This window comes from Mastomys coucha, unplaced genomic scaffold, assembly GCF_008632895.1.
Source record: "Mastomys coucha isolate ucsf_1 unplaced genomic scaffold, UCSF_Mcou_1 pScaffold15, whole genome shotgun sequence".
In the NCBI taxonomy this organism is placed as follows: Eukaryota; Metazoa; Chordata; class Mammalia; order Rodentia; family Muridae; genus Mastomys; species Mastomys coucha.
Genome location: NW_022196897.1, coordinates 382,860 through 402,888, shown reverse-complemented (window position 1 = coordinate 402,888; position 20,029 = coordinate 382,860). Strand labels below are relative to the sequence as shown.

The window sequence follows — 20,029 nt, the reverse complement described above, 5'->3', positions numbered from 1 at the left end:
AGCCAGATGGGCATGTAATAAAGAGAGACATCACACTGCTTCCTCTGAGCCTGTGCTCACACTCTCAGGACCTGCTGATTAGCATGCATCTTGGGGCACTGACAAAGAAGGGAAGGGTAGAGGCTCCTAGTAATGAGCCTGAGTACTAGAAAAGGGTGAACAGAGTGGCTTGGCTTTGTTTGTAGTGGAGCTGCACTGACTCCTCAAAGGACGAGTCTTCCATTAGGTTTTGATTCCTCAGTTAGCTGACTCTGTTCTCATACCCTTGGGTTGTGCCTGCATTGGTGGCAAACTACTTCTATATCAAGCATGGGTCTTTGTCTTTGATCTACATGAAACTTGTTTTACCACTGAGCTATACAGCGTAATAATCATGGTCACATCATATCAGCAGTTTAAACTGTTCCAATAGAAATGCCAATGTTGTGCAACTATGTAGTTATTTAATTTTGATGTGCTTGCTAATTTGATCTCTTGGGTACAAATCAGACTTGATCAGAGTAATCAGCACTGGTGGCATTCAGTCTTACTTAGTAGAAAACAGAGGTTCCTGTTGGTTATCATGAATAATGGAAGTGAGTTTGAATAATGGGAGTGAGTAATACAATTCAGAAAGCGACCAATACTCTAACAGCTTGGAAACTGAGCGTTTCAAACTTTGGCAAATAACTTATGAAAATAAAACAAGACAAAGCAAACATTTTTTTCTAACATGGAAAGGGCACTGTTGGATTATGGTGTCTACTGTCTTTGCATTGGGCTTTCCTGAAAGCTCCTTTCCAGAATCTAACATACTTACGGTGTGTTGGTGGATGGCCAGTTAGAGTGTCGTAAAGGTTTGAAGCAATATTTGAAGCTGTGGTTTTTATCTCAAGAAGGCTGCTGCCAGGACATTGGAAATGCTGATTGTTAGTTTTAAATATGAGACATGCCTGTGTTAGGGTGGGGTTGAAAACTTGTGCAGTATACGACAGTTAGGAGTTCTTTCGGCTGCCTGTGTAGTAATTACAAGATGATGATTAATATTAGTATGACTTATTAGCTCAAGGAATTGGTAGTTTTATGTTTTGTGAATTCTTTGAGGATGCACATAATGAGTGTGGTCATATCCACCCCAGGGCCTCGCTGTAACTTCTCCCACATCTCCCAATGGTATGTCCCCCTTTCATTTGATTTAGTAGCCCACTGACTCCAATTAGGGTTGCTACATTTGTGCCAGTATTCCTTCAGGTAGTAGAAGAATATTCTAGTTCCCTTCTACTCCACAGAAGATGGACTTTTCCTTCTAGCTGATTGTACTATGTTCTGAGTCCATCTTCCTATCTTCCCTGTTAATCTGAGCAAAGTCTCCACCTGAGCCTGGAGGGCTCTCAAGTCAGGTGGATCATGAGCTGTGGACACAGAGCACAGCAGTGCTGTGGCACCTGTATTTGACTCTAGTGGAGCTCCAAGTTAGCACATTAGCACAGCTGCCTCCCTCCCAGGAGACCTTCCCACTTCTACCTATCTCACCATGTGGAAACTCAGACCCCTGTGTCACATTTACCTTCCCACATGAGCCACACCACTGGTATCCTATCTGTACTTGCGCATGCCAGCACTGTCCCTCACGCCACCACTGTCCTTGTCCAGTGTCCTACCTAACATGAGTAAATGGACAGCTAAGAGTACAGAGAGTAAGTTACAGACCAGGTTAGAGTAGCACAAGGAAAATACATAAGTCAGCCAGCTTTACACATGCTTCAGAGGGAAGCCAGGCCAGGCAGCTGGTTTACAATGAGAACAGCAGAAGCGGCTATCTTCATTAAGCATATCCTGTATGCCTTATAAATGGAGTACAATTATCTCCTCATTTTTGGTAGTGAAGATCAGAAAATGTATAAAAAGGGTTTGATGTCATTCAGCTGGTACCTGGCTGTCCCAAAAGCCCAACACTTCTCCCTACCCCAGAGGGAAAGTGCTTCCAACAACTGCAGCCTTTGTGGTGTTTCCATAAGCCAGCGGATTAGAGTGTACAAACAGTATTCAAGGAAGGGAAGTGTTTAATTTGTAAGTTAAAATAAATTGCCAAATCAAGAACCAAATCACTGTTGTCTAAGTAATCACAGTGATCATGTGTACAATTAAGAACGCAGTCACCTAAGTGATTAGAGCCTGATTGTTAGCTGGCAAGTGTTACAAGCGAATCTGGAATGGAAAAATGTAAAGTCTTCCAGAATAACAACTCGATGATAATTCTCAAACTAACTGAGACAGCTTTGACTTACAGCTCCCAGGCCAGCTTGTATGTTCAGAGGAAACTTTACAGGAAGGATTTGGGACAGGTCTTAGAAAATGCAAAAGGGGCATTTTAGAAAGAAATGTGTCATTCTTGTTTGAAGCAGAACTCAAAAGCTGCTCCTAGAGGAAGCCCTAAGACCTTCCCAGAGCTCTCAAACCTTCCCCACTTTCTCTCAGCAAAGCTGCTTCCTCTTAGCCCATCTTTTGCTAGGAGCTAAAGCAAGAGTTGCCAGCAGCTCACTTCCCACCAAGTAGAAAAGACCTATGGAGGGACTCTGGCCCAGCTGGGTTCATATCCATCCTTTCTTATGTCAGGAATGGCTAGGAAAACAGGCTGGAGAGTAGAAAATGGTCTACAAGAAATCAGGAGGCAGGCACTTTGAGTGGGAATAAAGTCTTGTTAGGCATCATATGTTTTGATTTCTGTGAAATGATATTGTTTAATGGAAACCTTTGATTCACTGTTGTGAGCCAAATTGAAGCTATTGGTGAATGTGTATTTGGTTTAAATAGAGGTGGTGTTGCTTTGTTGTACATTGAGGATGTATTTTAGGAGATGTTTGTTAGGTGCTTGTCCCTATTTTAATGTAATGTGCACATCTATTTAAGAGACATGAGCAAGTGCAGGAGAGCTCATGCTGGTCAGGGCTTCCCTGCTTCCAGAGGCAGTTGCTTCCTCTCTCAGCTTGCCTGGCAGCTAACTCTATACATGTTGTCTGTATCAAATGATTTTCCAATAACAATAAAGATTAATAGATTTTCATCTTTGTATTTGTCGCTCATTAAAAATTGCTTGATAAAAAGATATTACTTAAAGTTTTAATAGTCCTTTATTTATAATAGGGCTCCAGTGGTCCAGAATCTTTTACTGTCTACCACTACAATGGATTGAAGCAGTCAAATTATAATGAAAAGGTATGAGAATTCACATAGTAATTTTTCAGCTAGGTTGATGAACTAATTGGGCATGACTGTGTCTGAGTCCCCTGCATTTGCTGCTTCAGGACGCCTCCAGGAGTCTCCCTGCTGCTACACGTGTAAGAATTGACTAAGATGTAACCTGCCTTTAAGCTCTGCATGGATCTATGGAGCATCCATTTCACTGTGACCAAATAACTCTATGTTTACTCTGTGCACAATGTTACTCCGGACTGTGGAGTTATTTCTAAGTCAGCAGTCTGGTTAATCCACAGAAGGTTGTTATTTATCCCTTTAAAAGCACAAGTAGTGTGCTTACTTGTTTTGATTTTGTTTTTGTTTTATTTACCAAAATGGATGTATTGAGTGTTTACTAGTTTTTAGTGTCACAGCGCCTTCTCAGGTCAGTGTTGTCTATATGTGGCTGCTTTACAGAGGGGCCTCAGCACAGGGAAGCAGCTTGTCCAGGGCCAGTAAATAGCAGAGCTGGGACTGAGACCTGTCCACTGTAGGCCAGAGCCTGTGCTTTGAGCACTCTGCTTTGTTCCTCTTCTTTCTAAGTCATGGACAAATGCACACAGATGCCTGTGTCTGACTGTACCAGTCTCATTGTCTGAGCACTTCACTCTTTTGAATGGAATGCCAGTTTTTTGTGTTCTTGTGGCAAGTCTGTTGTCTTTACATTTAACTGTGGAAAAAGCCGCAGTCATTGTTAGAAGGATTTATGCCTTTTCAATTGATCCCATGTTGTCTGGAGGATGGGTACAGAAAGTAGATCATAATGTAAATTAGATACTTTACTTTAGTAAAACCAAACTAAAAGGCTAAATTCTACTTTTATTTTCATAACAAAATATAAATTAAAACCTTTCATATTCCCAAAAATCTTCTCCTGAGTTTATTGCTATCTATAATAGAGTACAATCAGTAAGAGCCCCTGGGTACTGTTTCTTATTGTGTATTAATGAGTATTCATCTAGTTGTTGAAGTTTGCCTAGCTTCATCATCACAAAATATTAATTCACTGCCACAGTCCCTGTAAGGTAGTCAAACATTATCCATATTTTACAGATGAGGCCTCTGAGACAGGGAGATTAAGTGACTCACCCAGAGTCACACAGCAAGTCATTGACAGAGCAGGGATTGGAACTGAGTTCCTGATTCCCAATCCTGTCCTTGGTCTGCTTGGCCACGCTGCCTGTATATAGTAAGTCTTCAAATCATGCTTGTGACAAGCATCTGACATACTAACACAAGATCAGAAATCAAGACATGGAATATTAGCATGACATACTATGTAACAACCTTAAAAGCAACGTATGCATGTCATTTATGCAAAAGTATAAGGTCCTGAATTTATGCAGGGGCTAGAGACAGGGCTGAGTGCTCAGTCAGGTACCGCTCAAGATACCAGGTTAAGAAAAAAATCAGAAGAATGCTAGTCCAGGCTGCAGCCACCAGGCAAGGCAGCAAGCACTGTGGAGAGCACAGACTACTGAGGGGTTCCTGCTCGGATGCAGTGAGCAGCTGGAGAAGCAGGTCCTGCCAGGTCCTGTCCTGACTTACATTCCTTTTAGACAACTCTTTAGAAAGTAGCACTTTTGTTCTGAGGTTGAAAACTGAGTTGTAATTTTAATATAAAAAAAATGTATTTCACCTTAATGCCTTTGGACTTCCCTAAAAAGTTAAATTTATAAACCAAATTATGTGACCTAGTAATAAAGCATTCTTTACCTATGGCAGTTGTGTTTTTAAGGGAACTCTTGTTGAAGGCTGATAAACTTGTTTCTTTTGGCTCCTTGGTCACATAGCTTATGGCTTTTATGTTACAACAGAATTGCAGTCATGTGTATCAGACACCGAGTGGGTAAAAATAACTATATATACACTGGAAGAGGGCAGTCCATAATCACCCCTTTTAATTACATATTTAGTATAAAGTTAACATAAAGTTACATGTTTAATATAACTTGAATCTTTGCTAGTGAGTTAGAGTTCTACTGGTATGTCAAATAATTTCAAGAATTTTCTTTAAAAAAATAATAAGCAAAATAATGTTTTCTGGTGTCTTTCCAACAAATTATATCAAATATGATTATTGCCACAGGTTAGTTTACCCTGTCGTCTTTCCATGACTCTTTGTCTGTCCTCACATCTTTTGTGATATTTTTTCTTCCATTATTTTCATACAATGTAAAATATATGCAAGAATTGCATTTCAAAAGCCATTCAGTCCAGAGACAGCAGACTCCATTAACATGCATGCATATCATCTTCTAATGTGAGGTGCACAGAAGTACAAGTCAGAGGGCATGGCTGCGCTCTCATGAGCAGCAGGGCAACTGACTGCTGGGCAGCGCAGCGAGCGGAGACACAGCATGCCTCGTGGACACCAGGGGGGAGACACACCCTGGTGTGTGTTCACCATTTGAAGAATGATTCGTCATCTAAAAGTGTATGCTTATGATTCACCTATTTTTTTTTTGTCTTGATCTGGAATTCTCAATTTTACCAGTTAACTAACAATTAAAAGTTGTGTTACCATCTCATTCACAAATTTGTTTTGCAGATGCTATAGTTGGGTATAATTTCTATCAAAAGAGTTAGATGTAAAGCTCCAGGTAACGAGTTCTTAGAAACACACTTGCCTGTGACGCTGTCTGTATCCACATGAGAATTGGCTATGAACATTAACTGACCTTCTGGCTTTTCCTCTCGACAGGTAATGTATGTGGAAGGGACTGCAGTAGTTATGGGTTTTGAAGACCCCATGCTACAGACAGACGACACTCCTATTAAACGCTGCCTGCAAACCAAATGGCCATACATTGAGTTACTGTGGACCACGGACCGCTCTCCTTCGCTCAACTGAGTTGCCTAAATATTTGTAAGGAAGATTGTCAAACCAGGTGTTGAAAGGGGGATTCATGACTGGCTACATAAAGCTAAACACTGGTATTATTGATTAACTGTAAATAATAATTAAAAACACATTTTCAGTGTTTAAGATACGTTTAAATTATTTGTTCTAAAGCTTTATGTTAAAGGTTATCCTATTTTAATCCTTTCTGTGAAATTTACTAACAAAATTAAGCTTTAATTAAAGTTCATCACTTCTGCAGTCAGAGAACTGGTTGTTACCAGGTTATAAACACAATATTATAGCATTTTTATAAATGAGATCAGTCACAAAACCCTGCCTGGAATATCATTTCGTTCATTTCACTTTATTATTTTTAGGAGCCTCCATACCAAAATGCAGAAGTTAATTTTTGTTAAGTTTTGTTTTTCATCAGAAATACTAATAAATCACAAATTATCAGCCCTGGTTCTTTGGTAACTAATTTAACTATAGCATGTTTACCAAAAAAAAAAAAAAAGGATACTATGTGGGAGCGGGAACTTCTATTTGTTCACAGGCGCACAGGGATGTGTTTTTTACAGCGATAGGGTCTGATTGCTGGGTGGGCTTAAAATTGTCACTTTCACTGTATTGCTAAATACACTATCCACCTTTGTTCCTGCAAGCCAGCTTTCTTATATATTTTATAAGCGTGGTAATGCATGAGAACCTTTACTGTTACATTAGCATATTGCATTATTTATTATGGCCCCAGTTAATACCATAAATAAAGACTTTTCTTTAACTACATCCTGCACTTTTACATTAGTGACTCATAATCACCAAGTGCTTGTAATGATTTCTGCTGTCAACTCTGCAAACAACATGTTCCTCATGGAAGTCTCACTGCTGCTGCATGAAATGGTGCAGCATAATACTTTGTATGAATTTTACAAAGTGTCACTCAACACTTTAACTGAGGGCTGAGGATGTAGCTCAGGAGGTTGGAGCCCTGTGTTCAGTCTTCAGTACAGTGTAAATCGGGCATGTTACTGCACACCTGTAACTCAGCACTTCAGAGTTGGAAGCAAAGATCAAGAGTTCAGGGCGAGATCAAGGCCAGCCTCGGGATACATGAAACCCTGCAATGTTCAGAGAGATAGCTTGTCTGCTTCTCCTTCTGGAAGCTCAGCTAAGATGCCTTAAAGCCATGGCTAGAAGCATAGAGTGTTGATGCAGTGACAGATGTGACTGGGCCCTTAGCCCCTCGCACAGCTGGAAGTGTCTGCAGTAATTGTTTGTGCAGTCTCTGTGTAAGTCACCAAAATGGACATATATTGGAAGAGAAAACTAGGATAGAAACCTCCCCACCAAAAATTTAGAAATTAAACCACACACACACACACACACACACAGACACACACACACACACTTTTAAGTAATCCAAAAGCCAAAGAGGATTACAATAATATTAAATGAATCATTTAATAAATGATACTAGAAGAACGACAGAGCAAAAGTTACTTTATAACTAATGCTATGCTTAGAAGGAAATATCAGTTTTCAATAAATATAGACAAGAAAAAAGTTTGTAATTGGAAGCCTAAAGGAAATATCAGGAAGTAAAATGATAAAATTGGCAATCAGATAAAATAAGATTGAATCTGGACCCTACTGCACACCTTATATAACTCTCCAAACTAAAGCTCTTAAAGTAACAGAAAAAGTCATAGGGGTAAACTTAGTGACCTTGGACTTCGTAAAAATAAAAAGCTATAATAATCATGATAATTTAAAATGTATCCAGATACTACCATCAAGACAGTGAAAAGACGATCCATAGAATGAGGGGTATATCTGTAAATCACAGCTGTAAATGGTAACTCAATTTTTATAGCGTACACGGAGAACTGATAACTCGGGTGTTTTCAAATGGGTAGATGATTTGAAGAGATATTCTGTCAAGATGCTGTTCAAATGGCCAGTAAACATGTAAGATTCTCACCTAAAGTAGGTTTCAAAGGAATACATATCAAAACCAAGATACACTCAAAACTCATTAAGCAAGCTAATCGGAAACCCAGACAATAGCAACACTTGACAAAGATGCAAAGGCAGGAACCCTCATAGGCCCTGGGAATCGAAATGACAAAGCTACCTTACAGAACTAACAGTTTTTGTCATTCATCAAAAGTCTAAATACCGAGACTGCATATAACCCTGGAACCCTCTAGGTATACTATATAATATACATATAAAACAAACTCATGTCCCACATATATGTATACTTATGCACATACATGTATATATGTGTGTATATACAGTTTATACACACACACATATATGCATATAGATATATATTTGTGTACATCACATACATATGTGTCTATATACATATATGTAAACACTTTATCCAGTGCAAATAAAGAATCCCTGCCAATCATAAAGAAAGGGGCAGCCAAGTGAAAAAATTATGCCGAGACTTCAATCAGCCCTGAACTGAAGTCCTTTGAACCATCGTAGTTGAAGGCTTGAGAACAGTTAACATTACCCATGCTGAATATACTTGCTAGTTTTATGTCAATTTGACACAAGCTAGAGTCATCCGAGAGGAAGGAGCCTCAATTAAGAAAATGTCTCCATAAGATCATGCTGTAAACAAGCCTCTAGGTCATTTTCTTAGTGATTGATGTAGGAAGGCCCAGTCCATTGTAGGTGGTGCCACCCCTGTGCTGGTAGTCCTGGGTTCTATTTAAAAAAGCAAGCTGAGCAAGCCAGTAAGCAGCACCCCTCCATGTCCTCTGCATCATCTCCTACCTTTGGTTTCCTGTCCTCACTGCTTTTATGGTGAATGTTATATGGACCTGTGAATGAAATAAACCCTTCCTTCCCCAAGTTGCTTCTGGTTATGGCATTTTATCACAGCAATAGCAACCCTAAGACACTGTCCAAGGCACAAGGACTCTGTACAATTCATCACAATAAAGGCAGGGTTTATCTCCCCTCTGACTGCTTGCTTCCAGCACACCCATGAGCCTCCTTTATATGTAAAATGGTTGAAAATAGCATCCCACCCAGGCCCAAGAATTGATGGACCTTGCTGTACATAAATTCTAGGTAAGTACCAAAAGAAGCCTTCTGGTGCTCATTAGAGGGTGCCTATTCCCCCTGCTTGCTGCCTCACTGGGGAAGCATGGAGCTTCGTATGTATACATCCAGCCACACATCAGTCACACCAGCTCAAGAGTCCACGAAGAACACGGTTGCTTAGTTTTTCTTGACTATTTTATTCACATCAAAGTTCATAATGTAAAGTTTTATTTGAATGTGACTTGCTGACACTTAGGTATGCCCTAGCCTATATCTCCGTAAAGTATAAGATACAAATTATAAGTACCATTTAATTGACTGTATATGTGTATATTTGCAATTTGGGATGGTTCACCCTGTCGGTGACTGTATCTTAGAACAATTATCTAAGCAGGAAAAAGTTTCCACCAGAAACTTGTCTCAATATAAGATAAATGGGTTTTTCACTACACCCAAATCAGAACTAATACTTAAAATTCCCTCTGAAGAATCTAACTCCGTCGAGGTAGTTTTACAGTAGGCAGTAGTGATTCCCTTCCTGCCAATGCCCTTCTTGTATTGTTTACACTAAACCGATGTTACAAATTAAAACTATTGACTAAGTCTAAACATAGTTTGAGTAGCAAAGCAAATGTGAGCAATTTCCAGCTGCCTCGTGAAATTGAAGCATTTTGCTTATTAATACACATACAGTTTTAATGAGGGAAATATACTGTGTGGAAAACCACTGTGCTCTAGGTAAACTAAATAAAGTGTATTTTTACCGATTCTTTTATGGTCCCATTCACTGCCCACATTGTATTGTCCCACGTGGTCGAGTCCCCAAATCCTGACCGCATCTCTTGTACAATTACAGCTAAGAGTCGGGCTCTGAATCCACTAAAAGGGTAGGCCCCTTTAGGAAGCCACCATTCACCAGCTACATATCCTGGGACTGTATACTTGTTGTCTGACCTGCCACCTCCATCCATAAAATGAAGTATTCTGGCTCAAAGTAAAGACTCAGTTAAGTATCACTTTGCATGGCAACCAGTAACAATATTGTAGCCAAACAAAAAATATTCCTCACTGAAACTGTGACATGGTGGGGAGGGTATCCTCTATAAAGGAGACCATATCCAATATGTATTTGAAAGAGACAATGATGTAATATTGAAAATAGTCAAGTCTAGAAGTGGGCTTTGGCCTCACTGACTTAATCCTCTGCTAAGTTTGGAGCTTATCAGAAGCAAAAGCCTTGAAAGAACTTAAGGTAGTGCTTATGGTATCTTGGTGACTTAATGGCATTATAATTCAGCAAGCCTGCCCCTCTACACCCGGCTCTTCTGCCTTGCCAATGTGGTGCCTTATGCCTGATGTTGCATTGTCTGGACCAGGTACAAGCTATTAATAGTGTCGTGCCTTCAAACTCCCAGAACTGTGAATCATTTCATTCACATTTAAAAGTCTCTTCAGAAAGCTCCAGTTAACCTGCTTGTATGGCTGGTGGTGGGTCCTGGCTGCTGTTTGGAAGTCCAGCTGAGATACAGTTATCAGTTCTGCTCTACGTGACTTTCTCTCCCAGTATCTGAACTTCCCCACTGTACAGGCGTGGTTTCTAGAAAGCAGTGTTCTGATGGGACAACGCCCAAGATATAAGAGCTAGGTAGCCTCCACCTGTGTGCCATGGTGGTGTGGACTCATTTGGCTTGTGTTGAACATATTGGCTAAGCTCAGAGTTCACACCTGAACTTGAGCACCAAGAAACGCAGATCCCTGGGCCAGCCAAGGTTATAGCCACCTCAGAAAGCAGCTGTACCAAGTACAAATTTGTCATCCCGAATCCCAAATACCAATTTGTCTAAGTATGAATTTATCCACTTCAACAGCCTGTGCACAATGGTTGATAAATGGAAATGGCAGTTTCTTAATTTTTTGTAGGAAATACAGCAGATCAGAACTTAGTACCATGCATGGGCACACATCATCATGAAAACTGGAGTAGACACAGAACTCCAAACGCAGGCTGCTCTTTCAGCAAGCAGAAAACAGGAGACTTCTCAGGACATTCACAGCAAGCTGATAAGACCTGATGTCATTCTCCATGTCAGGGAATTCCCGCATCAGTCACTGCAATAGCCCACTAGAGACAATTTAATGAAGCTAGTATAAATCCTGATACTTAAGACGAGATGGCATCCTCTAATCTCTTCATGTGTATGATGTCTGTGGGTATATACAAATCAAGGGTCTTCCTTTATTGCTGTCCATTTTATTATTTTATTTTGTTTTTGAAATAGACTCACCAAACAGGAAGCTCACCAATTCATCTACATTGACTAGCCAGTGACCTCCAAGGATCTGCCTTTCTCTGCCTCCTAGAACTGGGATTAGAGAAACACTTTGCCAGGCCTGGCTGGAGGACTGGGGATTTGAACCTGGGTCCCATGCTTGCAGAGCAAGCCCTTTACTCAGTCATGTCCCCAGCCACCTAAATCTCTTAAAGGTACTTCATATGAACCGAGTGGGGTGCACACCTACAATCCCAGCACTTAAGGGACCAAGCCAGGTAGACTGCAGAGAGTTTAGGGTACCCTACCACTGGGGTGGGCGTAGGAGTCCTCACAAAGATCTGTGCAATTATTCTTTCAGAATTAAGTACCACCAAGTTACCAAGGACATATTTTGCACTAGTTTAAATTTGTGTTTTCTGGATGAAATTCAAGGATACTGGTTATAGCAGCAAAATATTTATATAATACATGTTAATTACCCAAATAACTAATCACATGCCCCTCATGATACATTCTAGAATAAGCTATAGAGAGTGATGCTTTTTTTTTTTGCATGTCTCTAAATCTTAGAAGAAGTATGCCCTAAGTAGGGAAAAAAATGCAAACCAATGCCTGATAACATGTCATAATATTAAAAATAAAGAAAGATGAAAAATAATGAGGAAGCCATGACTAGAGAAAGGGAAGGAGAATGGCTAAAGCATAGAAAAGAAAGGTTCATAGGACTTGGCTGAATGTGGTGTTGGATATACACAAAGGAAAAGAGATGGTCCCGAAGTTTTATTTCAGATGGCTGGGGAAAAAAATTGAACTCAAGAAAGAAAACAAGCTAAAATGAAATGGAAGGAATGGGCTACTGGAAGGACATATACAGTTCCAAAATACTCAACCAATGGGAGTATTTGAGTTCTTGTTATGTGGCAGGCACTGCACAGAGCTTTGAAGAGCCAGTTGCAAATGAGACCTCAGCGATGTTATACTCTGTTCAGAAGAGAGAAGTGCAATCATAGAAACAAAAACATGTAAATACTATTGCAGAAGAAAATTAAGCCATTGGGTACAGAATGCATGGAACCAACAGGGTAGCTGATCAACATATTACCTTGATAAGGATAAGTATCAAAGAAGCCCCTGAGACCAGAACAATAAGAACCTTAGGGCTCAGTAAGTAAGGGCGCCTGCTGCCTACCAAACATGAATACCTGAATTCAAGCCTTAATCCTACTCAGTAGGGAGAGAGAACTGACTCCCACAAGTCATCCGATGACCTCCACGCACTCATCCACTCACCGCATGACATACACATACACACGCGCACACACATGAACATGTTGAAATAAATACATGAAAAATTACAAAGAAAATTATTAAGACTAATCTAGCTTAGATAGTATCCTGGGAGAAGGCAATGCAGGTGTTAAAAACAACCAGAAAGGCCCTGAGGTAAGAACCAGTTTAGTCAGTTTGAAAGCTGGAATGAGATATATGGGGACAGGGGTTCATTTGGGGACTGTAGGGAGATCAGTTTACAGCCATGATGACAAGCCTGTGCTTGATTCTTATACAGATAGCATGCCATCAGAAGATGTTATACAAAAACTTGTTAGGGTCTGATGAGAAACAACAGTAGTTTCTCCATGGAATCTGAACCATAAAAGAGCAGAGTCAGTGAGAGAAAATCAGGGGTTCCCTTGGCAAGATGTGGGTGTGGAGTGGGTGCCAGCAGCAGAGGCGTTGAGTTGTGTTCATTTCGTGAGCATGCTTCAATGGAAGAGACCACAGCACCAACTTACGGATTCAAGTAGTGATCTGAGGAAGCGAATAATCATGAGGACTAGAACCTGGCAAGTCCAGAGAGAAAATGAAGAGATACCGAGAGAAGTGCAGACATACAAGGAGAATCTGATAGACCCAAGGAACAGCTAGCCTTTCAAGATGGGAATTCTCCCTAATCAACAGAAAGGTTAAGATGAGACACTGCAGTGCTTGCTTTGAATGAGGAATTGCTCTATGGGCTCAGGTATTTGAACACTTGGTCCCCAGCTGGTGGCCCTTTGTGGACGTAGTATAGTCTTAGTGGAAGGAAAAACCTCACTAGGGACATGCTTTGAGAGCTAATTTCTGAACCCCACTTCCCATTCACTTTCTGCTTTTCCTGCTTCTGATTAAATGTGATCTCCAGACTTCCCACTCCACCATCACAGACTTTCCCTCTGGAACTTTAAGAGCCTACACAACCCCTTCCTGCTATAAATTGTCCAGATCATGTGTTTTATCACAGCAACAGAAATGTAACTAATACAGATATCCTAACTGAGTTTTTTCCATGCTAAAATGGTGGTTGGAATACTCAACACGCTCTGAAAAGCTAACTATAGAATGGAAATTAACAGGTTGCACAGTGGAAAATATTCTTTAGCAACTAGCAAGATGAAGCAAGAGGGACTCTTCAGAGAGAAACAGCTGGCATAGGAGAGACTCACATCTGTATAAAGACAGACACCATGTGTCAGAGAACTTCTAACAACAAACTTTGTGGGTTTGTCTAAGCTGAGACCCAAGAGAGTTTCTAAAAACCAAGAGGGCATTCCAGGGGCCTCTGGGATAAGGATGGGGAAAAAATAACTTCTAGAAATTCTTGGAAAGCACTGAAAAATTGAACCAGTTAACAAGGGGAGAATATTCTTTAGCATTTACTACCTGCAGACCCATGTTCATCCTCTGCCTCCATGCTCTACACCCTTGACACGTGGAGTTATTTTTCTTTATTGAGGTTTCCCAAAACACCATTAGAGTGGATAAAATCCAAACCCGTGACACCACCAATTGCACCAGGGTTTGGGGCACAGAAACCCATAGTTAATGCTGATAGAACTGCAAATGTTACAACCACTTTGGAGGACAAAATGACTGATTCTTTTCAAGTTAAATCTAGAATGAGCATATGATCCAGCAATCATGGCTCTTAGCATTATTATGTGTCTTCAGAAACCCCACAGTGGATGGTTTTAAGCAGGTTCACTTGTGATTGTCAAAACCTATGTACAACCATGATGCCTTCAAGAGACAAGTACAGGAACCGATATGTCCAGGCAGTGAAATATTCTACATTTTGAAAATCAATTAAAGTGCTAGAGAAATAGCTCTACAGTCAAGAGCTCTGGAATCATGAGGACCAGATCCTAATGCCCATTTAACAAGCCAGGCATATCTGAAAAGTCCAGTAGCCTCAGCTCTTAGTGGTGGGCACAGTAGCCTCAGCTCTTGGCGGTGAGTGCAGAAGTGTTGCTGAGATTTGCTGACTTCCAGCTGAGTAAGAGTGAATCCTCCCATACAGGGAGAGATCCTAGCTCAAAGTAACAAAGCTCAAAGTAGTTATAGAGCAGGACTTTCAATGCCTTTTTCTGGCCTCCATGTATACATAGGCACATAATAATACTCCCCCCACACATACACACATACTCTACATACACACACACACACACATCTATGCAAACTAAAAAGAAATAAATAAAATGAAATAGCAATCAAGCCATGAAAAGATGATGTGGTAGAAACATAAATGGATATCATCAAGAGAAAGAAGCCAGACAATATGATTCCACCTACATGACATTCTCAAAAAGGCAAAACCTATGGAGACAGAAAAGATCAGTGGTTGTTAGGGTTGGGAGATGGGAGCATCGAATGAGTTTACAGGAGATATTTGAGGCTCAGTGAAAATTACCCTATATGAGAGTACCATGGTACACAGGTACTCACATTCATATGAAGTGTGCACCACTACAAGTGTGTCCAAATGCAACATGTGGCCTCTGGGTGGTGAGCAGGCATCACACAGACTCCTCGGTCATGATGTAGGGGCTGTGCTGTCCAGGACGGGTGAGCAGGAGAGGCTGCTTTAATCTCACACTCCAGCAAACATCATTGTCTCAGAAACAAACCAATGGCCCCATCTTCACTGTTCCACCCCCTATCTTCTCAGCTCCTCACTATACCTTTGGAAACCACCTTAGTGCCCACTGAGTCCCTCTTAATATAGAGGTTAATGATTCTATCCAAATATGCTTCATGTCTCACTCATAATCCTCACAAAACTCTCTATCCATCTCGTTCAGGGTAAAAGAACACTGTTACTTGGTCAAAATGACCCCACACTTCCTGGCCCCTCTTGTCAGTTTCAGTCCTTGACTCGCACAGAAAGTAAAAAACAAAACAAAAACAAAAAACATAAAACAACCCACCGGTTACCTGCAACAGTTAGGCCATCACCTACAAAGCCCTTCACGGTATAGACGCTGATTTACTGCCTAGCAGTCACCTCTCTGTTCTAGAAGGTAGGCCTTGTGAGACATGGCTTGTTACTGTGAGTTCTCAATATCTGTTATCTACCACTGAAACATTTGAAATTTAGCCAACAAATTACAAATGCACTCAGAGAAGAAATCTCCTAATTGTAAAGGTGAACCTGGAAAAGAAGCTGGAATTCCAGGCATGGAGGCTGCTGCCATTTTTCCTAGTCCCCCTTTTGCCACAAACCTTGAAAACAAATGGCACCTGCCACCATTTTACTGATTAAGAAAGTTCCTGCCCCTTCTGATTACTGTGCACTGCATGACCAACCTGACGTGGGACTCTGTATCTTTCATTTATATTTGACTTTTAAAGCTCACTTGCTTAATGCAATCTTTATGAACCAAATTAAGTTGTTAGCATGCATGGAGTTGATTATAAAGCCCAGCAAAGGCTGAACAGAGCAAGGGTGTTATCTTTCAGCAGGCTATTTTGGGTGCCTTTGCTTGTTCACTAAGACCCAGCATCTGAAAGGAGAAACACATAACCCTGTGCTCTCAAGGACTTGGTGGCAAAACTGTAGCCACACCTATCAGAGCTCAGTCAACTCTTCAGACAACCATCACCAGTTTACAGCCAAAGCAAGCTGCAACAGGCTTTTAGTAAGCCACCAGCTTGCTACCTTGAAGATGTCATCAGCAAAATGAGAGCACATTTGTCTTTCCTCATGGTGCTTTAAAAAAAAATAGGAAATGTTTAGGCTACATTTACTGAGCAGATTAACCACTTAAAGGCTCTTTTTGCAGTGTTACTAAACAAAACACACACACACACACACACACACACACACACGTACTATTGCAGTAAAGCAGTACCACTGATACATTTTCATCTTTAACTACTAGACATATTTCCAAAAATCGTCATGGAATATTCCATTAAGTGGTGCCAGCACACTTTATGATGCCTTTCAAATATCAGCAATCTCATTTCTACAATCTTACCCACCATCTTCCTTCAAACTTCAACATTTATCCAGACAACTGAAAGAACTCTTCCAGAGGTATGGTGGGAGCATGCTCAGATCCTTCAACATAAAAAAACAAAGAACGTTTGGCTTCTGTGTTGAGCTGTGTAGCAACAGACAGAAGGGCAAAGGCTAGAGCAGTCTGTTACTGCTATTAAAAACTTCACAAGGTTGAATCCCATTGTAGTTTCATGCTTTTTCTATGGGAGCAGGAAAACAATAACAGAGAGGTCTCCCCCTCCACACTGAAGCTAACTAGCTATGTGGATGACATCACTCCTGCCTACATCAGTATCTATAGGACTATGTGTTGTGTTTATATAAAGAGAGAGAGAAGGAATATTTTGGGGGGGGGAGGTGTGGTAAGGTATGGGGAAGGGGGTGCTTCAGCAGGCCCATGCTGAGGCATCCCTTTCCCCTGAGGGACCAGCCACAGGAATAGAGTTTATTCAGGGCATGGGGAGGTGAGTTGAGAGGGTAGTAGAGGCAGAGAAAGGCAGAGAGAGAAAGAGGGGGTGGGGAAGAAGGAAGAGAAGGGAAGGGAAGGGAAGGGAAGGGAAGGGAAGGGAAGGGAAGGGAAGGGAAGAAAAGGGAAGGGAAGGGAAGTAGAGGCCAGCCATGAGCACATCTAGAGAGAGGGGTAAGGGAATAGAGAGAAAAAGGGGAAGGGGCAAGGGGACAGAGCCAGAGCAAGAAGGCAAGATCAAGAGAGAGGAGGGAGCAAGCAGCCCCTTTCATTGTGAATCAGGCATACCTGGATGTTGCCAGGTAATTGTGGGACAGAGCTTAGACAAAATGCTAACACCATCTTTGCTCTTTCTTTACCTAAGTCAGTACTAAAATTAATTAGTACTCTGTCTGTCCATCCTGTCCACATCCTAAACCCCAATAATTTGTGTTGTGTGATACAGTTCCAGAAGCAGAGTAACAGTCCAGAATGGGGTCTAGGTATGGGACCACACACAAGTTTATACATGTGTATCCACTTGTATTTCTTCACATGGATTCCATATCCAGTAGAGGATGTTTTGGTTTTCCACTGTATCCATAGGAGAAAAATATACCATTAGATCCCTGTCTTAGGCCCTTGTACTGGCTGGTTTTGTGTGCCAACTTGACACAGGCTGGAGTTATAACAGAGAAGGGAGCTTTAGTTGGGGAAGTGCCTCCATGAGACCCAGCTGTGGGGCATTTTCTCAATTAGTGATCAAGGGGGTAGGGCCCCTTGTGGGTGGTGCCATCCCTGGGCTGGAAGTCTTGGGTTCTATAAGAGAGCAGGCTGAGCAAGCCAGGAGAAGCAAGCCAGTAAGTAACATCTCTCCATGGCTTCTGCATCAGCTCCTGCTTCCTGACCTGCTTGAGTTCCAGTCCTGACTTCCTTTGGTGATAAATAGCAATGTGGAAGTGTAAGCTGAATAAACCCTTTCCTCCCCAACTTGCTTCTTGGTCATGTTATTTTGTGCAGGAATAGAAACCCTGACTAAGATAACCCTCTACCAGAATGCATGCCAAATGGGCTCGACACAGTAAGGGTACTGCTAAAAGTTCTAAGACACTTTTTGTACGGCCTTGGGGGAGGGATTTCAAAACATTTCATAAGTAGGGAAATGATGGGACTGTTGTGTAAAAACTTTCATAATTGCTATATAGAAAAAAATCACAAATATTTAAAATGAAATGACAAACTAGGAAAAAAAATACATAACAGTGTTGTCTTAGTTAGGGTGTTACTGCTGTGAACAGACATCATGACTAAGGTTACTCTTATAAGGACAACATTTAATTGGCTGGCTGACGGGTTCAGAGGTTCAGTCCATGATCATGATGGCAGGAGCATGGCGGCTCACAGGCAGACATGGTGCAGGAGGAACTAGAGTTCTACATCTTGATCCGAAGCCAACCAGAAAGATACTGTTTTCCAGGTAGCTAGGAGGAGGGTCCCAATGCCCACCCCCACAGTGACACATTTCCTCCAATAAGGCCACACCTAATATTGCCACTCCCTGGGCCTAGCCTCACCCAGGTATGGCTGCATGTGTCTACAACTCCAGCAGTGATAAACAGACAGGTAGATCCTGAGAACTTACTGGCCAACTAGCCAAAAGACTGGGCTTTCAGGTTCAATGAGAGACCCTGACTCAATGCAACCCAGTGGAGGGTGCCTAAAGCGACATCTGTCTTGCTCTAGGCTCCTTCTGTGCATGCATGGGCACAGACACATACGGCACACATGCAAAAACATAAAAATAGGAAGAAGGAATGATTGAAAGTATTTTTATGCAGGGATGCATGAGTACATCTGTGCAAAACCAATACTCGGTTTGCTCAGGACTATCCGATGTGCAACTAAAGCTCAATATCCTAGGAAATGCCCTGACCTGGGCAAGCTGGGACATTTGGTCAGTTTAATGCACACATCTACACGTGCATGGATTTGCAGGCTGTGTATCAACTCCCCCAGAGTAATGAGTTCTGGGAAAGAAGGGTCTAGATTCCTATAATTTTTTTCTTTACTCTTGGTTATATACTCTAGATATTCCATTTTGAATCCCTTAAATACATATAGGTCTAGGATATTATTCTATGTGGAAGATTTTCCAAAATACAGGCTGGATCAAATATTACAAATTCACATAATACAAGGAAGTCTTCTGGCTCTTAGACATGGTGGTAAAAGTTGCCAAATGTTTAAAAATGCTGTGTGGGCCTGTTTCTGTGATTTCACTATCAGTCTGAAAAGTTCAAGTGGTTTAATAAAAGGTACATTATATAGTTATATTGTCCTGTGAAATTTTTAGTGCTTTCAAGAGAAACTGGAGGCTCTTTGTGTATCTGGTTCACTTAATAAGTACATTTACTATGTCATGGTATCAAGCTGTGACTTAGGCATTCAGACCTTGTAGGCTGGTTGTCAAGATTGAATGCACAAGTTGGCAACAAAATGGTAACTCTTATAAATTTATTGAACAAAGACTTTTGCATCTGTTATGGAAACATTCAAGTTCCTTAACATCTATCCAATCATTTCAGCAGTGTGGAATTTACTCCTTGATCATGTTTTTTTTTTTTTCTTAATGGATTTTTTAAAGTTTTAATTTTTTGACAGTTTTATACTTGTATATAATGAATATTGGTCATGGTCATTCTCCAACAAATTTTAACTTAACTATTTGAGTGGTCCTAACTTAAATATATACATAGGAGTATGTGGGTGTGAAAGAGAGACAGAAAGAGAGATAGAGAGAGATAGAGGGAGAGAGAGAGAAAGAGAGAGAGAGAGAGAGAGAGAGAGAGAGAGAGAGAGAG

At 41.0% G+C, this 20,029-nt stretch overlaps 1 protein-coding gene across 4 annotated transcripts in view; it reads left to right on the top strand.

Annotated features, from left to right (window-relative positions):
• Positions 1-6,850, top strand: part of Mindy3 (MINDY lysine 48 deubiquitinase 3) — an 81,383-nt gene extending 74,533 nt beyond the window's left edge. For 3 of the 4 annotated variants that reach the window (XM_031369033.1, XM_031369032.1, XM_031369029.1), the window contains 2 exons: positions 3,124-3,195; positions 5,921-6,850. In XM_031369033.1, coding sequence (XP_031224893.1) covers positions 3,124-3,195; positions 5,921-6,070 — 222 coding nt within the window. In that variant the 3' untranslated portion in view covers positions 6,071-6,850. The remainder of the gene's footprint in view (positions 1-3,123; positions 3,196-5,920) is intronic. The other variant, XM_031369031.1, reaches the window with a different exon arrangement.
• The last annotated feature ends 13,179 nt before the right edge of the window (positions 6,851-20,029 follow it).